At 36.5% G+C, this 20,856-nt stretch overlaps 1 protein-coding gene across 3 annotated transcripts; it reads right to left on the minus strand.

Moving 5' to 3' along the window:
- Nucleotides 1-1,671: 1,671 nt before the first annotated feature.
- Nucleotides 1,672-20,573, minus strand: LOC129245920 (farnesyl pyrophosphate synthase-like). 3 transcript variants are annotated; one of them, XM_054884362.1, is made up of 8 exons: nucleotides 20,477-20,573; nucleotides 10,208-10,432; nucleotides 8,608-8,699; nucleotides 6,897-6,967; nucleotides 6,682-6,822; nucleotides 4,249-4,610; nucleotides 3,475-3,701; nucleotides 1,672-1,892 (listed from the first exon to the last, which is right to left on the minus strand). In XM_054884362.1, exons 2-8 carry the CDS (start codon nucleotides 10,411-10,413, stop codon nucleotides 1,708-1,710), a joined length of 1,284 nt encoding a protein of 427 aa, XP_054740337.1. In that variant the 5' UTR covers nucleotides 10,414-10,432; nucleotides 20,477-20,573; the 3' UTR covers nucleotides 1,672-1,707. The 3 variants fall into 3 exon arrangements, with proteins under 3 accessions (XP_054740337.1, XP_054740338.1, XP_054740339.1); XM_054884363.1 differs by lacking the exons at nucleotides 10,208-10,432; nucleotides 20,477-20,573 and adding an exon at nucleotides 9,969-10,176; XM_054884364.1 differs by lacking the exons at nucleotides 10,208-10,432; nucleotides 20,477-20,573 and adding an exon at nucleotides 9,663-9,816.
- Nucleotides 20,574-20,856: the final 283 nt, after the last annotated feature.

The following is a 20,856-nucleotide window of genomic DNA, read 5'->3' on the forward strand; positions in this document are numbered from 1 at the left end:
GTTTCTAAATGATACTGATGATCTTAGGGATGTAAACTATATTGTTGTTGTAGTTGTAGCAGCATGGGGAATATTTGTGCTACGTACACGTGGAATGCTGCTGGTGTCACAGTCAGTAAATCCGGGTCGTTCCATTACGTAGAATCGGCAACCATCGGAACTCAATCCCTTCTAGTGCATTGGTCGGTTGGTTGATGACGGTATTCAACCTGGATGACGACATCCAGCAAAAAAGATTCTTTATACATTTTTGGGGGAAAATGTAAGTTCAGCAGTTCTTGGCAGGTTATAAATCCGGGTCGTTCCGGTAAATTATAATCTTGCGCAGTTTTTATTCGTAATTTTCTCTTTAATTACTTGTCGATTGTCGGTGATTGTTGTTTTTGTATCAGCTCACAAAGCCCTATCAAGCGCTGTGAAGTTATCGGTCATCGCGGTCTATCTCATCTAAGGTCCAAGAAGCATGCCGTTTCGACGGGGTGGCTCCAGAGAGAGAAGGGTTTTAAGTGAGTGCGTTGAAGAGGGCATATGAATAGGTGGTTTTTTGTCGTGCGGGGCACCTAAACATGCCGAAGCCTGTCGATTGTGCGTCAAGGCCAGAGCTTGACCTAATATTTATATATAATATATTTTTCTAAATTGAGTAAATCAGTCGTGGACGGTTCCAAACAATGTTGCAGAGCCAAACAAAACTATTGGAAGAATCAGTCAGAAAATTAAAAATTAAATAATTGCGGCGTGCGTCTTGAAGTTTTTCTAGTCAGAAAATAAGGATTCGTTATTTTGGACGATGTTTTTAATAAGCAAAATGTTGATTTAAAAAAACGCTTAAGGGGTCCCGAGGGGTCAAGAGCTCGAAAATGTAGGGTATTTTCAGGATTTTTTTTACAATAAAAAAATGAAAACGGTATTTAAATTTTTTAGGTTTTTTATTTAACTTCTCTTACATACAAAAATGAAAAAAAAAATTTGTTTTTTAATTTTAATAATTTTAAAACTGGCGCTGAAGTCGACCCTCCCGAAAAATTGGACCTGAACAGTGTTGTCCTTTTTGGCTCTTCTATTTATCTGCAACACAAAAACCAAAAAAATTATTTATCCGTCCCGCACTAGAATAAAGAAAAATTTAAAAAATTTTACAAAATGGCGTGGTTTTGAATTTGATACTCTAAAAATCGTTTTTCAGTTTTTTCATAAAAAAAAAAACGAAATAATTGAAATAATAATATGATTCTAGTACGGGCGATAGCCACTTATGTTGTGAAGAACATAATAAAATTTCAGACGATTCGGTTGAGGTTTGTTTTTGACAGCACCAGGTCGAAAAAAGTCGTTTTGAGATAAATGAGTTTAAAGTTTGAGATACAGGAGCGCGCGTACCGTCTCCACCTAGTTAATGGGGTGTAGAAGCTATAATATTGGGAATTTCCGCATAAAAATTTCTCAGTATATTCTTAAGATACTATAATTTGTAAATATCGAAAAAACGATTTTTTTGAAATTTCTAGACCACCGTGTCCCCTTAATGTTTCGGTTTTCAGAGACCTATTGCTCCACCTGCGTGAAGAACGGTCTATCATGAATAAATGTTCAATCACATAAATCATTTTTAGTAGCAAGTTTTATTGTTTTAGAAACCGCGGCAGTAATGAGAGCCACCACAGAGAAATGTTTTGTTTTATCTTAATAATTTATTTTGTAATTACATTATTTTTTTAAAGTTCCACAACAATACTCAATCAAATCATAGTAAGCCCCCTGAGTTATTCCGTTCGATGCTTGTTGAATAAGCATTTTGACCCAGTTGCAAGCTTCCTCTTCGTACTTTTCAAAGGCTACAGGAAGGTTCAATTCTGAATAGAGCTTCTTGACACGTTCAACTTTCTGAGGATCTGAAATAAAATAAAAAAAAAACTCCCATTATCTTCTTTAGTTTGCTAATTTCGGTAAAATTTCTATGAGACCTTATTTAATATGTATATATTATATATTAGGACGGGTCGATTTAAAAATCGCTCATTGCTCTGTGAAAATCGTATTTTAGGGATCAAAAAAAGAAACTTTGCCGAAGGAACCATACCTCTAAAACGAATTCTGATGTCCTCCAATTTGGGGTGAACGAAAACTCCCCCTTTGAGCCATTTAGAGTGCTCCAATCGAGTCCAAATGTATGACCGACCCCCACTAACTTTGAACGGCCGATCCACCCATGTCAGTGGCACACCCCCTGGAACTCCCCTGGGGGGTTCCCCATACAATCATTTCAAAATATCACCATTTTTGGCCTTTACATGGGAAAAGAAACTAAAAAGTTCGACCCAAATTGGGGGACATCAGAATTCATTTTAGAGGTATGGTTCCTTCGGCAAAGTTTCTTATTTTGATCCCTAGAATATGATTTTCACAGAGCAATGGGCGATTTTTTTGCCTCCCCACAAATCGACCCGGCCTAATATATATGTATATAAGGCTGTCCATGTAAAAATCTCTATCTAGTATTTGCCAGTAACTTAATTTACGAGAATTTGCTCTCAAAGAGAAAATTATCAAAAAAAAAAAAAAAAATCATGAACGCAAACCCAGTAACAAATTGCAAGTTTTATGAACAGCTTATTAAATTCTTGGCACGAAAAATCACAAAAATTAAAATTTTTTTCACTTGCGCTACCTCCTATAAATAAATAAAATAAATTAACAAAATAAAAATAAAGCAAATATAATTCAAAATAATGAGCTTCGGAATCACATGATTTCATTTTGTCCACAACAATTTTTTTCTATTTCTTCATCGCTGGATGCAAAACATTCCATTAGCAATTGTATTGTTGTTGCAATCACAGCTTTCTTCATATTTTCCTTGCTTCCGTCTATGCATTTATTGCCAAATTAGTTAATAATCAAGATATAAAAGCATAAAACACAAAACCTACTTTCAATTTGTATTTCGGAAACTGCAGCCTTTGGTGGCCGGAGACTTTGGCTCAGAAGTACATACCTCTATATCATTGGCCGATTACTATTTAATATATGACTTCAAATAAACTTTATAAAATTTTAACTAAAATATACTCACTTACATTCTCCATTTTAATCACAATTTTTATTTAAATTTAGAACTTTGACTCGATTCGCAAATTTTAATTCGTGCTTATTTTTACTTTGCGATCAGCTGTTTTTCTCACTTGCAAATTCTTACAAGTAAAAATATATCCAGCAAAAACTTGCCCAACTTCCCCTCAAAATAAAATTTCATTTTGCTCTCTCACTTTCCCTTACTTTGCAAGTTTTTGGTCTACATGAACAACAAAACTTGATAATCTATGTTTGATTATTAGCGTCATGAATAAACCTTTATGTATCAGTGTGTATATGAAATTTGGAAAAAACAAAAAACAAAACGATTTTCCCAACTCTTCAAGTATTGAGTAGTAGTAGAAACGCAAGTATTCTGCGCATTTCTACATTCAAACATACCTTTCTTCCCATAGCATGCCTCCATAATAGCCTTTTGCTCTGGATTAGCCCGTAGCATGCACTCCACTGCTAACCATGAGCACTTGTTGGTCTCTATGTCAGTACCAATCTTGCCAGTCTCATCAGGATTACCAAAACAATCGAGGAAGTCGTTGAGTGATTGACCAAAATGAGCTAATTCAACTAGAATGGCATTACATTGGTGAAATGATAGACGGTCTTTAATGCTAAAAATAAATATAGAATGTGGTTTGAACGCAGGTTTAATTTCAGAAATAAAATAAAATGAAAATAAAATGAATAAATAAATAATAAATCAAGTTTCCTTCAACGCTTCTTTCAATCTCCAAAACACTTTTTTAACCGATAGCCGAGTCGTATTTAGCTCCTTTGCCTTTAATTGTGTCAAAACTGCACTTTCGCGAAGTGTGGGTAGGAGAAAAAGTCAGATAGGGGTTAAGTCAACACGTATACTCGTGAAATGATTGCACGTCTAATTTCCGGTGGTATGACAACGCAATGAAGAAACCATGAGCTGTTTCTCAAAATTCCAACTCTTTCTCTTTGTACGACTCTTGTGCTTCGGTTTTCGCCATTGGCTACTTCGCTTAGGCTACAGTTCTTTACTATTCTTTTTGTTTTTATAGTTACTCACCCTCGAACTTCCGACCTCTCTACACTCTTTGTACGACTCTTGTGCTTCGGTTTTCGCCATTGGCTACTTCACTTAGGCTACCGTTCTTTACCATTCTCTTTGTTTTTATAGGTACTCACCCTGCTAAATGTAGAGAACATGCTGCGGGCAGATACAGCGTGTGACAGGAAGTTTTATAGTGCACTATAGTATTGAACGTTTCTACATTGAATGTGTTGACATTATTCTTTGAAGTTAGATATTCCAATAACTGACCACGAGCTACTTTAAGGGTTGCATCACGAAATAACTCTACCAGTTCGTCATAACACTCGAGTTGGCGGAAATTTCTTTTGAGTATTTCATAAATGCCGGATTCTATCATGATCACATCATTTATGACAGTAGGGCCAACCTCTTCCAATTTATACCAACACAATTGGCCGCGACGAGTAGTACTTTGGTCCATCATGTCATCGGAAATATTCATGGCAGCATGCAGCTGTGGAAAAATATATGTATTTATATGTATGTATATATTGTAACACATGGGCTGAAAAGTGCCGGGCCTAACACATAAGTATTATATATAGATGCACTAGTTTTGCTGCATTCACCACCACTCAAAGACAGCTGTAAAAATTTCATGATATTCTATTCATTAGCCGCTGAGTTTTTTGGGCTAAGAGTGACGCTACTTTTGTTATTCTCATAAAAATGGATCAAAAAGAATTTCGTGTTTTAATTTTACACTGCCACTTGATGGGAAAAAAGTATCGTGCAAGCGAAGCATCAGCTTGAAAAGTGCTATGGCGACTACGCTCCATCAGAAACAACAATCAAACGATGATTTGCTGACTTCAAACGTGGTCGTAGAGATACCGATGATGCATAACGGAGTGGACATCCAAATAAGGCGGTAACACCATAAAACATCAAAAAAATCCACAAACTCCTTTTGAATGATCGAAAAGTGAAGTTGCGTGAGTTAGCTGACATCGCAAAGATATCAAATGAAGTGTCAGCAGGAGTGTTAATTGGACTATGAGAAAGCTCTGCTCAAAGTGGGTGCCGCGTTTGCTCACTTTTGACCAAAAACAAGAACGTGTGATGATTCTGAGCAGTGTTTGGTCATGTTTAAACGTAATAAACCGGAATTTGTACGTCGATATACGACAAGTGATGAATCATGGATCCCCCCATGGAATCATGGACCCCATCACTTCACTCCGGAATCAAAATGACCGTCAGCTGAATGGGCAGCAACTGGAACAATCGGCTGGAAAGGTAATGGCCTCGGTATTTTCGGATGTGCGTGGTGTTATATTCATCGACGAAGGGAAATACCATCAACAGTGAAAATTACATAGCGTTATTGGAGCGTTTGAAGGCCGAAATTGCAAAGAAACGTCCACATACGGCAAAGAAACAAATTTTGTTTCATCAAGACAACGCAACGCAACGCAACGCAATTAAAGCAATGGCAAAACTACAAGAATTGAACTTCGAATTGCTCCCACATCCATCCAGATTTGGCTCCCAGCGACTACTGGCTCTTCGCAGACCTAAAAAAAAAGGCTCGCGGGTAGGAAATTTCGCTCGAATGAAGAGGTTATCGTTCAAACTGAGGCCTATTTTGGGACAAAAGATAAATCGTTCTACAAAAGTGGTTTTGAAATGTTAGAGCGGCGCTGGACTGATTGCGTTGTTCTTTATGGAAATTACGTTGATGAACAAATCTAATTGTGGACTTAAACAAAAGCGTGATTTCTTTGGTAGGCCCGGGACTTTTCAGCCCATGTGTTATATAGTATATACATATGTAGGTATGTATGCATGTATAAGTATAAGTATAAGTATAAGTATAAGTATAAGTATAAGTATTAGTATTAGTATAAGTATAAGTATAAGTACAAGTACAAGTATAAGTATAAGTATAAGTATAAGTATAAGTATAAGTATAAGTATAAGTATAAGTATAAGTATAAGTATAAGTATAAGTATAAGTATAAGTATAAGTATAAGTATAAGTATAAGTATAAGTATAAGTATAAGTATAAGTATAAGTATAAGTATAAGTATAAGTATAAGTATAAGTATAAGTATAAGTATAAGTATAAGTATAAGTATAAGTATAAGTATAAGTATAAGTATAAGTATAAGTATAAGTATAAGTATAAGTATAAGTATAAGTATAAGTATAAGTATAAGTATAAGTATAAGTATAAGTATAAGTATAAGTATAAGTATAAGTATAAGTATAAGTATAAGTATAAGTATAAGTATAAGTATAAGTATAAGTATAAGTATAAGTATAAGTATGAGTATAAGTATAAGTATAAGTATAAGTATAAGTACAAGTACCAGTACAAGTACAAGTACAAGTACAAGTACAAGTACAAGTACAAGTACAAGTACAAGTACAAGTACAAGTACAAGTACAAGTATAAGTATAAGTATAAGTATAAGTATAAGCATAAGTATAATAGAAAAAATGCAGTTGAATTTGCGTTAAAGAACTACAACTGATTAGCGATTTGTCTTTGATGATGAAATAATTGTGGCAGCCTCACCAATTCAACACACCAACCGAGGTAATATGCCAATTTTAATTTGTCTGCCCTGACCTGCTCCTTTTCGATTAGACTCTTGTATGCGAAGACTGCGACCATGCCGTACATCGGCTTGGAGCTTGGTACATTGTGCAATAGAACCTGCAAAACGATGTAAAGAAAGTGTCCGAAAATCAGTTGGTTTAACTTTTGCATGAATTATTACTTTCCAGCACCTTTCTAAACCACTCTGCAACGATAGGCCCTTTTTCAATTTTGACTACTTCGGTGAGAGTGTGTAAGATTTCTGCAAATATGGGAAATACGATGGTATTGTTATGTGGGGTTTCTATAAAGTGGATATGTATGATATAAGTCTGATGAGAATTACATCTGTATATGTATGCTAGGCGAATAAAATAAGCAAGTATTAGTGCAGGGCCTTACGAGTACGAGTTTATTTTTGAAATTCGACAAAACACAAATTTCGAATGGAAATTTACTTTCGGCTTAGGGAGTATACAATTTACAAATGATAAATGATAATTTCGAAATGTTCCCCGAGGGCACACTTTAATATGTATGTATGTCAATACTTTTGCTAAATTTTTCGATGAGGGTGGAGTATAATTAGATCTTCCACTTCACAACTTTGCATCGTTAAAAGGTTTAATAGTTTATTCGCTTTAGCCCGATCTTTGAGATGGCTTCACTACAGCCTTTGGAGGCCGGAGACTGTGGTTCAGAGGTACAAAGGGAGGTAGCACTGGCCAATTCCTATTTAATATATGACTTCAAATAAACTTTATAAATTTTATCTAAAATATATTCACTTACATCCTCCATTTTAATCACAATTTCTATTTAAATTTAGAACTTTGACTCGATTCGCAAATTTTAATTCGTATTTGTTTTTATTTTGCGATCAGCTGTTTTTCTCACTTGCAAATTCTTACAAGTAAAAATGTATCCAGTAAAACTTGCAACTTCCTCTCAAAATGAAATGTCATTTTGCTCACTCACTTTCCCCTACTTTGCAAGCGTTTTGGATGCCTACATGAAATTGCTACATGCTAAACTATTGCTTACCAAGCTCTTTAACCCATACAAGACCCTGGATGATGATGGAGTCCGCCCGTTAGTACTACCGTAAGGCGGGGAGTTAGTCACACCAATCTAGTTGGAATAATGCGAGACAGTTTTGCGTTGAGAGCACTTGTAGAGAAGGCCTTTACACCAAAAGGAGGCCTTTATACCAAAAGTAGGAAAAAAAAGACTATTCACTGGCTAAATCCTTCAGATTAATTAGGCTCACCACCTTTGTACTGCAAGTAAAGGAGAAAATTATTGCTAATGAAAACAGATTAAACACTCTCCATCAAAACCAGCACGAGTACAGGTCAGGAAGGTCTACGGACATTGCGCTGTATGAGCTATGCGCGGAGATCCAAAGTGCCTTTGACTGTAAGGAAATTGTTCTCTGTGCCTTCTTCGAGCCACGGAGCTCTCGACAACGCCTCTAACTCGGGAGTGTGTCGCGCAGTAGAGAAGAGAAACGTGCAGAGATCCATCTGCAGATGTATAGAGTCCCTGCTGCAGTCTGGATATAAACCCGTCCTGCGATCATTCCTTTCACCAGGAATGAGTGAGATCGGTATGGGCGGGGTTGCTATTGGTTTCGTCAGTGAAGTTAAGTATCTTGATCTTGTTCTGGATGCCAAGCTTAGCTGGAAGAGGCATGCTGACGCAATCTTGTCTAAAGCAATAAAGGCTCTCGTGATCTGCAAACCCCTAGCAGGGAAATCCTGGGATTGTAGCACAATAATCCAGAGATGGATGTACATCATGATATTAAGACCAAAGGTAACATATGGAGCGCCATTCTCTCGACAATGCGGGCGGCGCTAGCATACATTTGCATGTATTAAAATATTAGTTCTTTCTTACCTGGAAAAACGTCCATGTACTCTTGAATCTCCGTTCGCCATTTCGCCCAGCGTGGATCAAATATCTCTTGGCATTCCATTGCAGATGGGGGGCTATGAAAAGAGTTGCGAAGTAATAAGCAATAAGCAAAAAAGAAAACTCAAGGTATGTTCTTAAGCAAATGGACTGACTGGCCATTCTTAATTTGGTATAGCTTTTACTGAATCGCTTTAATTGATAGAAATCAAGTGATGACAGAGCTCGTGACTGGTACCATTCAAACTGTGCCTGAATTCAACAATGTTCAGTCAAGATTTTCATTGAAATGTCGAGTAAATATTTGATACATTAATGCGCAGCTTTACCATTTGACATTCACTACCGATTTTTTTAATACAAATGACATTTTGATGGCAAGGGGCGTCACCAAAATAAAAAAAATGGTGCTTTTTCCATCATAATTGAAAAACTATGACTTCTGGTAATTTAAGACTTTTGGAAAAATATTTCCGAAAAATTTTAAGATTTACGTGAGTTGCACCGATTTCAAAATACCTCCAAATATCAGGTTTTTTTAATGGTTTTTAAAAATATTATTTCTCAAAACTTGCCTCAAATAATAGAAGAGTTTAAGCTTAAAAATACTTAAAAATTGTTCGAACGGAATCAAATAATGAGATTTTTGGAAGTGCTTTCACATTGGCGGCAGTCTTAAAATACAATAAATTTTATAATTTCGCTACAAAAGAAGTACCGGTTTTTTGTATTTGGATAGTGATGTACATTGGGGACGTATCACCGAGATGGCACATTTAAAAATGCATAATTTGTAAATTTCTCAATAATCAAAAGCTTACGAAGGACCACTCAGCCATCGAATAGTCGATTAGTACTTTATTAACACAAAAAACAAAAAAAAAAAAATTGGAACAAATTTAACAGAATTCGAAGAAAATATATTATGCATGGTTTTTTAGGAAGAAAGAAGTCGCAATGCGACATAACCTCAAATATGAGGCGCACTTTTTGTACTTTTAATCTTAAATCGCTTGGAAATCTGACCCACATCCATTCACCTTGACGAAAACCTTAAGAAAAGTGTATTCTGGTTTCTGGTGCTTTTTTTCTTTCACTTTTATTGGCCCGTGTGGTTGATGATGATTCTTTAATTAGTATAACTATAATTATTTTGACTGTGAATTATCTCCAATAGTGTAAGTCCAATGATACTTTGTTTGCTTCAAACTTTCAGTCAACATTTTTGTTCCAAAGTGAATACAAAATTACGCATTGCTCAGTAGAAGGCTCTTCCATTTATTTATTTTGATTATTTATGCTACTTTCTACGGCTACTCATAAATCAATTTTGTTTTGTAACTGACTTGCGTGTGTGATGTTTCTAGCCCGTTATGTTTCGTTTGTGTTAATGTTTTTCACTCTCAACCATAGAATTATGTTTGATTTTGTTAAATTTTTTGTATATTTATGTATGATTTCAAAATTTTTAATTCACTAACACTCAGTTAAAATATGAAATATTTTCTTTATTAGGCGTTACAAAGCTTATTAGATGTTAGCTGGTGATTAGTTTAGTACTATTTAAATCGGTTCTCCCGCTCACCTAGTTGATATTTGCAATTTTTGCTGGCTCACTGGTTGAGTAGTTGAATGCTCAATATTTTGAGAGCCAATAATTGTTGTTAGACTGCGCGGGGAAATAACCGTTTGCCGTTGAATTATGCTGTTAATGCTTCTGCTGTATGGGCCACCACCAGCTATTGTCAAAGGCCATCGCATTTGTGACCACTTGCGCATCAAAGGAATCATTTTTATTTGTTATCTGAGTCTGCGAAAGATGGGAAAAAAAACATATTAGCTGTATTTTTACACACATTGCGGGTTGTTTTGCAATTTCCTTTTTATTATAGCCTAGGAAAAATTATAGATATTAAACAAGGCGTCTATTCAAGGTGGTGGTATTCGAGCAACAACAAAATTTTTTAAATTAGAAATGTCAAAGGAAAGCGAAGAGAAGAATGGAATAAATGACAAAAATAGATAAAAGGTTTGTTGAGGTAAAAATTATTCAGTAGCCTACCAATAACTTAATTTCCGGGAATTATTTCCCAAAGAGAAAAAAAAAAATCATGAACGCAAAACCAGTAACAATTTTTAAGCTTTACGAACAGCTGATTAAATTGCAAACAGGAAAAAACACAAAAATTATTTTATTTATTTATTTATTTATTAGAATTAATATATAATACTAAAACTAATACAAGAACGAGTACTAGATGCCAGGGCCTACAACTCGATAGATAGATAGAACAAAAATTTAAAAAAAAAATTTCATTTGAAGCACCTCGCATTAAATTAAAAAAAAAAAACAAAAAAAGCAAATAAAATGCAAAATAACGAGCTTCGGAATCACATGATATCATTTTGTCAACAATAATTTGTTGCATTTCACCATCGCCGTCAGATGCAGAACATCTCATTAGCAACTGCAATTCGCCAATTTTAAAATGTTTGTTTGTTTTTAGCTTGCGATCAGCTGTTTTTCTCACTTGCAAATTCTAACAAGTAAAAATTTATTCCATAAAAACGTGCAACTTCCCCTCAAAATGAAATGTCATTTTGCTCTCTCATTCTCCCCTACTTTGCAAATTTTTTGGGTACATGAACACCAAAACTTGATAATTTGTAACAATTGTTCCAAAGTATTTGCTTCATGAACAGACCTAAAATTAGTTTGTCGCGCATTCAGAACACAACAACAACTTTCCGTCATTTCGTTTTACTGGCATTTCTCAATTAAAGGCAAAATGTAGAAGAAGAATTCAAATACAGTGAAACCTCCCACAAGCGGACACTCACGGTTCCACAATTTTCGTCCGCTTATGGGGGTTGAAAAAAAACTCTAGGTTAAAATTACTATCCCACCTCTTTAAATAATTTGTTTATGTTCTTTTATGGTACGTTCAGTTTTTTTCATATTTATTGAAAAATATAAATGTATGTATGTACATTTTTATATTGGGAACAATGAGTATATTTACACATTTGAATATACATATTTGATTGAACATATTTATATTTTAGGCTTCAAAAATTCATATACCGTAGTCTGTCGTAGATTTTCCTGTTTATGTTTCAGAAAAAGGTTTTCAAGATGACATTCTAAAGTCTTGGCGTATTGGAATCCAGCAATATTGTCTCTTAGAAATTGTTTAATTCGACGCAGTTGTTCTAATGCTTCAGGATATGACTTGATCTGACATTCATCCTGGACACATACATGATTTGAGTCTTCGCTTTCTCCGTCAGATAATTCCTCAGTATTAATTTCGTCAATGACAACGTCAATATTATTGTCTTCTGTATTAACAACTTCGTCGATTAACAAAAGCTCTTCTGTATACTGACCTTGCTGATTTTCATTTAAAATCTTTATCAAAGCCGCTAGTGTCGATATGGAAATATCATCCTCTGCCTCGAAGTCAGAACATTCAAGCGGAGCCTTTTGAAACCCGACTTTCGAAAAACAATTATTAATTGTTTCTGCCGTTACGTTGTCCCATGAAGATTTCATAAAGAAAACAGCCTCCAAAATGTCAAACGTTTTTGAAAGTCTGTCCATTGGAATGTCTCCTAATTTTGTCAAAATATGTTTGATTATATGGCATCTGTAAGACACTTAACATTTTGTATTATACCCTGATCGAGGGGCTGACAAACGGATGTTGTATTAGCAGGTAAAAAGATCAACTTTATGTTATCTAGTTTAATATCTCGAGGGTGAGTTGTAGCATTGTCCAAAAATAATAAAATTTTTCTCTTCTGGCAGCCCATTTTTTTATCAAGCATTTCTAGCCACTCACACATAATTTCACGAGACATCCAAGCTTTCCGGTTTGACTTCCATTCCACTGGCAAACTTCCTAAATTGCCTATTTTAAAGGCGCGTGGGCATGCTGCTTTTCCGATAACCAATGGCTTTTCTTTATCTCCTACCATATTGGCACACAATCCTCGAAATTAACCTCGGAAGATTCCCCACATATTATTTTGAAAGTCACATTATGACGCCTACGCCATTTCTCCAACCATCCATTTGACGCAGAAAAATTTTGAATACCTAATCGGCCAGCGATTTCTTTTGCTTTTTCCTAATAATACCCGATATTGGTATATTTTGGCTTCTGGCCTTAACGAACCATTCGAAACCCAAATGGTCAATTTTTGAGCCATCCGCATTTAAGAACTTTTTCTTTTTGTTGACGTTATCACCGCCCATCCATATTCTTTTAATATCTTTTATTTCAACTATTGTCTATCCACTATCTTTGTTGTCCGTGGATTAGAGTATCGCGTCCGCTTATGAGAGGTTTTTATTGTTTTCTTTACACATTTGTTCAGTGATATATTTTGCTTGTCCGTTACCGAGAGGTCCGCGTCCGCTTTCGAGAGGTGATTAGAACAAATAAAATGAGAAAAAGTGTCCGCGTCCGGTTATTAGAGTGTCCGGTTATTAGAGTGGAATTCGTTCTAAAAACACAACATAAAGCTTGGTTCCTCAGTTTTTGTCCGGTTATGGGGAGTGTCCGCTTATTGGAGATGTCCGCAAGGAGAGGTTTCACTGTACTCTAATCAAACCACCTTCTATAGATACGTCTTGAATGAAAAAACGAAATGAAAATGAAAGTGACCTGGACGTTCCGTTATCTTCTTGCAAAGAACGTATGTCCATAAGCAAAATTCATACAAGGTGATAGCAATAGTATAAAAACCAAATTTATACGTATTTGGTTTTTGCAATTCGAGTGTGAAAATTCGAATCAGATTGTAAGTTTATCTCTTTGGCCTTTAAACCATTAAATCTTATGCAAAAAAAAAAAATCAGTTGTTCTACTGATATCACTTTGCATACTTATTTATAACCAACTTATAAATACAAGGTGGCGTGACATTTATCTTCAATTTGAGCTTTACGCACTCCACTGCTTGCCAGCTTGTACAGGGCCCGGCACTTCGAAGTGTAACCAATTAAAAAGTCTATAAATTTAGTTAGGAGAGTGACTTTTATTCAATTCAATTTTTTCAATTCAATTTTTGCTCGATATGACCACCTTTTGCCTTAACTATGGCCTTAAAGCGGTCCAGAAACGAATGGCAAGCTGCCCGAATGTGACTTGCAAGTATTTTGGCTCACTCACGGGCAATGGTTTTTTTCAGTGCATCGAGACTGGTGAATCTTTTAGTTCGGACCTTGCTCTCCAAAATGACCCAAAGTGAATAATCCATCAGATTCGCGTTTGGTGAATTTGAGAGCCATTGTGTGGACGTTATGCAGTTCGGAACGTTGTTTTTTTTAGCCATTCTTGGTTCACTCGAGCTTTGTGAAACGGTGCCGAGTCCTGTTGAAACGTCCATGGTCTGCCACCGAAATGTTTGTCTGCCCATGGCTTCAAAGCAACCTCCAGAATACTTTCCCGATAATAATTCGCATACACTTCTAAGCCAGGCTCGATGAAAAGGATTGGAGAGCGCCCATCTGCAGTTACAGCGGCCCAAACCATTACCTGTGGTGGGTGCTGCCTCTTGGTGGCTAACCGATGACTCAAATTCTGGTATGCACGGTCGGTCAAGTAAACCCTATCGTTTTGGGAGTTTACGAATTGCTCAATTTGAAAAATTTTCTCGTCATAAAACACAAAGTTCGAAAATTGACCGCTTTCAGCCAAGCGAAGTGACTCCTTCGCTCTCTCAAGTCTGACTTGTTGCTGCTTTGGCGCATTTTGGGTCTTGTAAGGCTTGACTTTGAGATCATTTTTCAGTATGCCGCGGATGCTACGGTCAGATATTTTCAGTTCTTTCGCCATTTGATTGGCACTTCGTCGGGGATTTCGTTCAAGTCGTTTCTTCGTTTTTTGAACCATTTCACGTGACGTTGCAGTCTTTTGATGACCACCTCCTTGACGTTTGGTGATGCTACCAGTAACGAGTAATGGTGCGATAAACAAAAACTTGATTTACTTTAAGGTGCTCGAGCTCACGAACAATCGCTGGTTGTGATTATCCAGCCAAATATAAAAGCAATCACCCTATTACGTTTAAAATCCATTACTGCTTTGCTTTTTTCGCGTTTGCTCTCGGCTTGTAAACAATACTCTGAACGCGCGCGCTTGTAAACAATACTCTGAACTGTCATTTAGCCAACTAACAGACAGCTGATGCCCGTGCATCATCTGCGCGAGCGGTCTGAAGTTGGTTAAACTTCGAGTGCCGGTCACTGTAATAAAATATAAAATAAAAAAAAAAAAGCAGCATTGAATGAAATTAGCATCGGCCTTTGTGTTCAAATGATCAAACTTGTTCAAAGAAGTAATTGTCATTATTGTAAATAGCACATGTTCGTGCAAACGACCGTTGGCGTACAATGTACGCTGTAAATTGCGTTTCGTATTTGAAAGGATTAGTTGGTTTCAGCAATGTTACCTTATTTACATTATTTTCTTTCGTGTTTTATTATAAGTTTTAAGAAAAAAAAAAACAAATATGAAAATATAGTGTTTTTGCTTTAAAATTTTGCTTTTATATACTTTGCTATCGTTAGTTACAAGCAAAAACTCATGCGGGATCATACGTATTCAAACCGGTTCATTTGGCTCTATAGCCCTTTTATTCTTGCTCAAAAAAATGAATGTACAACCGAACGAGCGAATACCCGAAACGGCTGCTATGAAGACGATTGGTGATAACATCGGAGAGCTAAAACGCAGCACATGATTTGATTGAGCTGAAATGAACAAGGACAATAACTTATTTGAACAAGTTCGATCGTTTGAACGCAAAGGCCTGTTTTTTTGTTCAAGCGAAGCGTATAAATGTTTTACACTGAGCCGGTGCAGTTCTCTGCTAAGCACTGGGCAAGCGTACGGTAAACGTGCATACACCTGGACATACATATATCCATGCAAGTTAATAATATCCCTTGCCTCTCAATCAAATGGTAAACTTAAATACTTTTTCTACAATGTAATCATTTCGCTCGCTGGACTCTTGTGAAGAAATCTAATCAGATCAATAAAATAAATGCCGATTTCCGCTACTGGGTAAACAACAATTTGATAGAAATTACAATTTAAAATTTAATTCAATATACTTCGACAAAATTGCAAGATCCAATTCGAATTTATAAATAAAATTAAGACAAACAACATTGCAAGTTAGAAATATTAAGTAAGAGCTAGAATTAAGATAAAGAATTTGAAAGCTAAAAATGAGATATTTTTAAATTAAAGGACAGTTCGGTTTCAGTCAGTTTCGAATGTCTTGAGTCTTCGCTTTGGAAGAAAACATTCGTTTTTATCTTTTTAAAAACGTTCAGCGTTCCCACATAAAGTTAATTTGCATGCATTTGTAGATACGCACAAATGTAGAATATTTGATGCTTAGGAAATATATATTTTGATTTGGTTTTTTGTTTTTAGTTTTGGTGAATTTTTTATAAAATATTTTGTAGTTTTTTTTTATTTTAGTATTTATCACTGAAAAGATAATCCCCTCCAAATTTTCCAAACTTATATTATTATTTATTTAATTAATTATTATAATTTGCATACTTTGGTATAAAGATATTTATCAAAACCAGAAACATAGTACAAAAAGAACTACGAAACTAAACTAACTTCAAGGACCTTGAACGCAAAAATCTGCGTACTAATCAATGCAGGTACAATACTAAGCACTTAGAATTACAATTAGTAAGGAATTGGATAATCTTCTGATAACCTCTAGTAAACGTCTTGGCATAGATTTCTTTAACTTCAACGTTTCTTCGCATGGGATTTTGCTCCACTCATCTATCATTAAATTCTTGAGCATTTCTTTCGTTGTAAAGGAATGCTGGCGAATCCTACACTCCAATAAATCACATACATACATGCTCTATAGGACTTAAATCAGGTGACTGTGAAGGAGTTTTAAGCTGTTTAGGGACGTTGTATAACAACCAAAGCTTCGTTACGAGAGCTGTGTGCTTGGGTTCCATTATCTTGTTGAAACAAATAATCTGACCCCAATCCTAATTTATCCACACTTGGCTTTAAATTATGTTTGAAGATGCTCAAATACACTTTTTGATAAATAGTTGTCGAAATAAACTCTAAGTTTCTCAGTTTCCTTTTGCACACATGCAACCACAAACCATTACCTTCACTGTGTTTCATAGTCGCTTTCAAATTTTGAACATCAATTGCGTTTGCTGGTTTTCTCCACACAAGTTGTCTACCTTTAATGCCAAAAATGCACAACTTACTCTCATCCGTGGAAATCACCTTATTCAAGAAGTCTTTGGGCTTGTTTACAAATGTATTCTTTGGCAAAGGCGAGTCGTTTCTGTCGATTTACTAGAAATACCATTGGCTTTCCTCGTGCAGCGTGCCTATAAAAGTCAGCCTCTTTCACAATTCTTCGCACAGTATCTTTGCTAACAGATTTGAAAAACTATAAATTCAGGTTTTCTGAAATTTTTCTAATCCTAACCCTTTGGACTTGCTCCAGGATATATCGTTCCTCTCGAATTGTAAGTAGTGGAGGTCGGCCAGTTCGTGGGCGGGATACGTCATCTCCACTTTCCTTAAAGTTTTTAATGACTCCCTGGACTGAAGAATGCGTTCCTCTGACGGTTGCTTCATATCTCTCAAAGCTAGGCTCTTTCATTCCATGGTGAAAATAATGGAGAAGGTGTGCTCAACAACAGACCGTCGGCTCTGAGCGAATGTGACAGCATCAGCTAATGGGCTGATGTAACAAGAGATGTGTTTACAAAAAAAACTTAGATTGCGTTAGTGGTATACGAAAAAATTAACCAATCAGACTTCGTTGTCGTCTGAACAACGACTGATTGGGGAGTGTGTGAATACAAGTGAAATGATCATACAGAATTCGGCTGCCGAACTCTCTGTGCCGTGGCAGCCGAAGTTCCTCTCACAATTTTGTTTTTCACCATAGCTAATGACCAAATCTTTTAAATCTTTTTTCCAATCCACTTTTTGTGTTCTCTCATAGTTATAAATATTTAATTAATATAAGTATATCTTCAAACAAGAGTGCGATTTTTTTTGCTGTAGTGTATCTATGCTTACATACACATACAGTAGCTCAATCAAGAACCCGGACACCCACTCAAATGAGCCCACAGATTTCTGGAGATTGTGGAGCTGTTTCAAGTACTTAAGGGCAGTTGTACATAAGCCATAGGCGGACATCAGGTGCCCTATGCTTGGAATCTTTTTTTTTATAGTACTGAAAATTGTACTTAATTCCCAATTTTTAAGCACATTGGACCAAATTTCCTTTCATAATTGTTAGGTATTGTTTGTGGTCCATATTGCCGTTGACGAAGCACACATTTGCAGTACCAGAAGCGCATTTACAACCCCATATATATCCATGCCCGAGTTCTTTATTTAGCCACTGTACCTACATTTGACTTATAACAGCGAATTCGAGCATTTTTAACGAATTCTGCTATTTTTCTATGCGTCAAAAATCAAAAATTTTGTTGTCCCAAATGTAAACGTATTTGATATTTGAACTTTGAAAATTCATCGAAATTTATCTTAATTTCATCGACCATATAAAAATTATGAGAAAACAAATTTGGTTGTCGGGCTCAGCGTAGTCTAGTCCACTAAGGAACATACTTTTAGAAAAAATATGGAGCTCTGGCACTGTGGGTCATTTACTCTTTCTTTTTACCTTCGTTGCTCGTCTCTATAACTCGAAACGAAAATTTACCTATCCTCTTCTTTTCATACTTCTTACTTTACAAAACTGAGACAGACTCTTTACATATTTGAGTGGAAATAGGGTTTCACTTCTGGCACACCCCATACAAATTAATTTTTGCTCGAGTTTGTGACTCTATGTTATTGCTTACTTACGGCTTAATGCTACCTAATAATTTGATGGAGGACCTCTGTCGAATGGGCAATCAGAAATTTTCGTCTGTCTGAAGTCCCTACTGCCCTCAGCGCTTCTACGCTCTGAATTTACCACTCAGTTACAACGCTTTTGGCTGCTACTCCTCCAGCCACTTGCCAGTAACTTCGCACTACAATTACGCTGTGATCAGTTAGCAGCCCAGCGCTACTGTAAATTTAGAATCTGACGGGTGTTATTTTACTCTTTAATGAATTTAACATGAAGGAAGTTAGAACTTATGCCCATCGATATGGAAAATTTGGTGCCAGGCCTCCTGATAAATTTTTCATTCGACTGTACTCCATTGTCCGCCATAGACCAAATCTTCACAATACGCCAAATCGTGGAGAAAACCCATGAAAAACAACTCGACACGCACCACCTCTTCGTCGATTTCAAAGCCGTCTTTGATAGCACGGAGCCGTTCGATATCAAGCGAGGTTTCAGACAAGGCGATTCTCTATGTTGTGACTTTTTCAAGCCCTTTGCTGGAAAAAATCTTTTGCACTGCCGAGCTGAACCGCACTGGTACTATCTTTCATAAGAGTACCATGCGACTAGCATATGCCGACGAAACCAACCGCACTGTATGCCCGGCATACTCCAGTTTAAAGGGAGAGGCGAGCAATGTGGGTCTTGCGGTGAATGAGGGTAAAACAAAGTACCTGCTGTCAACACACAGAGAGTCTGCGCGTCTTGGACCATATGTTAGTATTGACAACCAACCATTCAAAGTTGTGAAGGACTTTGTCTACCTTGGGACCAGTATTAATAACAGAAATGATGTCAGCCTGGAGATCAAACGGAGAATAACTCTTGCTAACAACTGTGACTTTGGGCTCAGTAGACAACTGAGAAGTCGAGCTCTTTCTCTCGAAGAACTAAACTGGCACTCTACAAAACGCTCATCATCCGCGTCCTTATATAAGGCGCAGAAGCATAGACGATGTCAACAGCGGATGAAAAAGTTTTGGGAGCTTCCGAGAGAAAAATTCAGCGTAAGATCTTTGGCCCCTCCGCGTTAGTGAGGAGCACCGCGTACCGGGGAACAGCGAGTTGTATGAACTATGTATATAGTCACATGGACATGGTTAAGCGTGTAAAAATACAGCGGCTACGTTGGCTTGGCCATGTCACCCGTATGAAAGAAGACGCGCCAGCAAGGCGAATTTACGGCACGGTACCCCAAAAAGGAAGGCGTGGAAGAGGAAGATCACATATCAGTTGGAAAGACCAACTGCTGCAGGAACAAGATTTCCAACTGCCACCAACGAGCGCAGGACAGAAATAGCTGACGCGCTATTTTGGATTCGGCCAAAACCGACACACGGTTGTAGCGCCGCATAAGTAAGTAAGTACTCCATTGTCCATACGCATGTATCTGAGGTGAGGGAGGCAGATTTAGTTTTTCCATAAGTTTTTGCTGGGTAAATGCCTACCCAAATAGATCTCCTTAGTCAATGTGTCAGGAATTAAACCAAATTTACAACACACGCATTTTTCAATAAATATTTGTTTGAATTTCACGGTTTCAGTTGATGCTGCTGCTACCGTTAGAGAAATGTGAGCGAGTGAGTCCTTAGATCGACACGGCGAGGTAACTTCTCACTGGCTGACTATGAGCGAGAGAGCGGTCAACTCTTGCAGTTCATTCATCCATAGTATGATTGCCTTTTGTAGTTTTTTTTGTTGTTGTTTTAACAGTAACAGCCTTTTGTATATTATAATAGTATTTTCCGCTTCCTAAAGTAGTTGCAAATAATGATTGGATGGGCGATCTTACACTTTCCATTAACTTTGTGCTAAAAATCCAAGTCTGATCAAAATTTTAACTGGAGTTCAATTATAGATATAGAACATCGCACCATAGTCCTTTTTCTAATATTATTCACTGCTTTACCTTTAAATTTGTTGCCCAAAAATATCACAGCTACTTATCCACTTTATGATGATGGCGATTACTTTTTGATATTTTTACTCAATCTTTTTACTTTTTGATCTCTTTCAACTCAAATGACACTACCGTTTATCCCGTTTGCATTTATAATGGCAATGTTTTATCGGTTTTTCTCCTTAATTTTTAAAAGCATAAGCACCGCAAATGTGTAATGCACCGAACGCAAATTATTACTGCGAGAATATGAAACGTGGCCGCTTTAAAATAAAGTCAAGCTGAAGTTCACCCGACACGCGCAAACGCAGCGGCGTAAGTTTGCATTATAAGTAGGGGCTCAGTATGAACTTAATTAATAATATTTATATTTCTGAATAATTTTCCTT

Source organism: Anastrepha obliqua, chromosome 4 (genome assembly GCF_027943255.1).
Source record: "Anastrepha obliqua isolate idAnaObli1 chromosome 4, idAnaObli1_1.0, whole genome shotgun sequence".
Classification (NCBI taxonomy): Eukaryota; Metazoa; Arthropoda; class Insecta; order Diptera; family Tephritidae; genus Anastrepha; species Anastrepha obliqua.

What these genes read in the sequence shown, in the direction of transcription:
- LOC129245920 (XM_054884362.1), bottom strand. Translation starts at nt 10,413, where the DNA reads ATGATTCCTTTGATGCGCAAGTGGTCACAAATGCGATGGCCTTTGACA. An exon ending in AAATTGCAAATATCAACTAG is followed by an intron (nt 8,700 to 10,207) that starts GTGAGCGGGAGA and finishes CTCTTTTCATAG; the next exon opens with CCCCCCATCTGCAATGGAAT. An exon ending in TCGGTTGGTGTGTTGAATTG is followed by an intron (nt 4,611 to 6,681) that starts GTGAGGCTGCCA and finishes ATTTTTCCACAG; the next exon opens with CTGCATGCTGCCATGAATAT.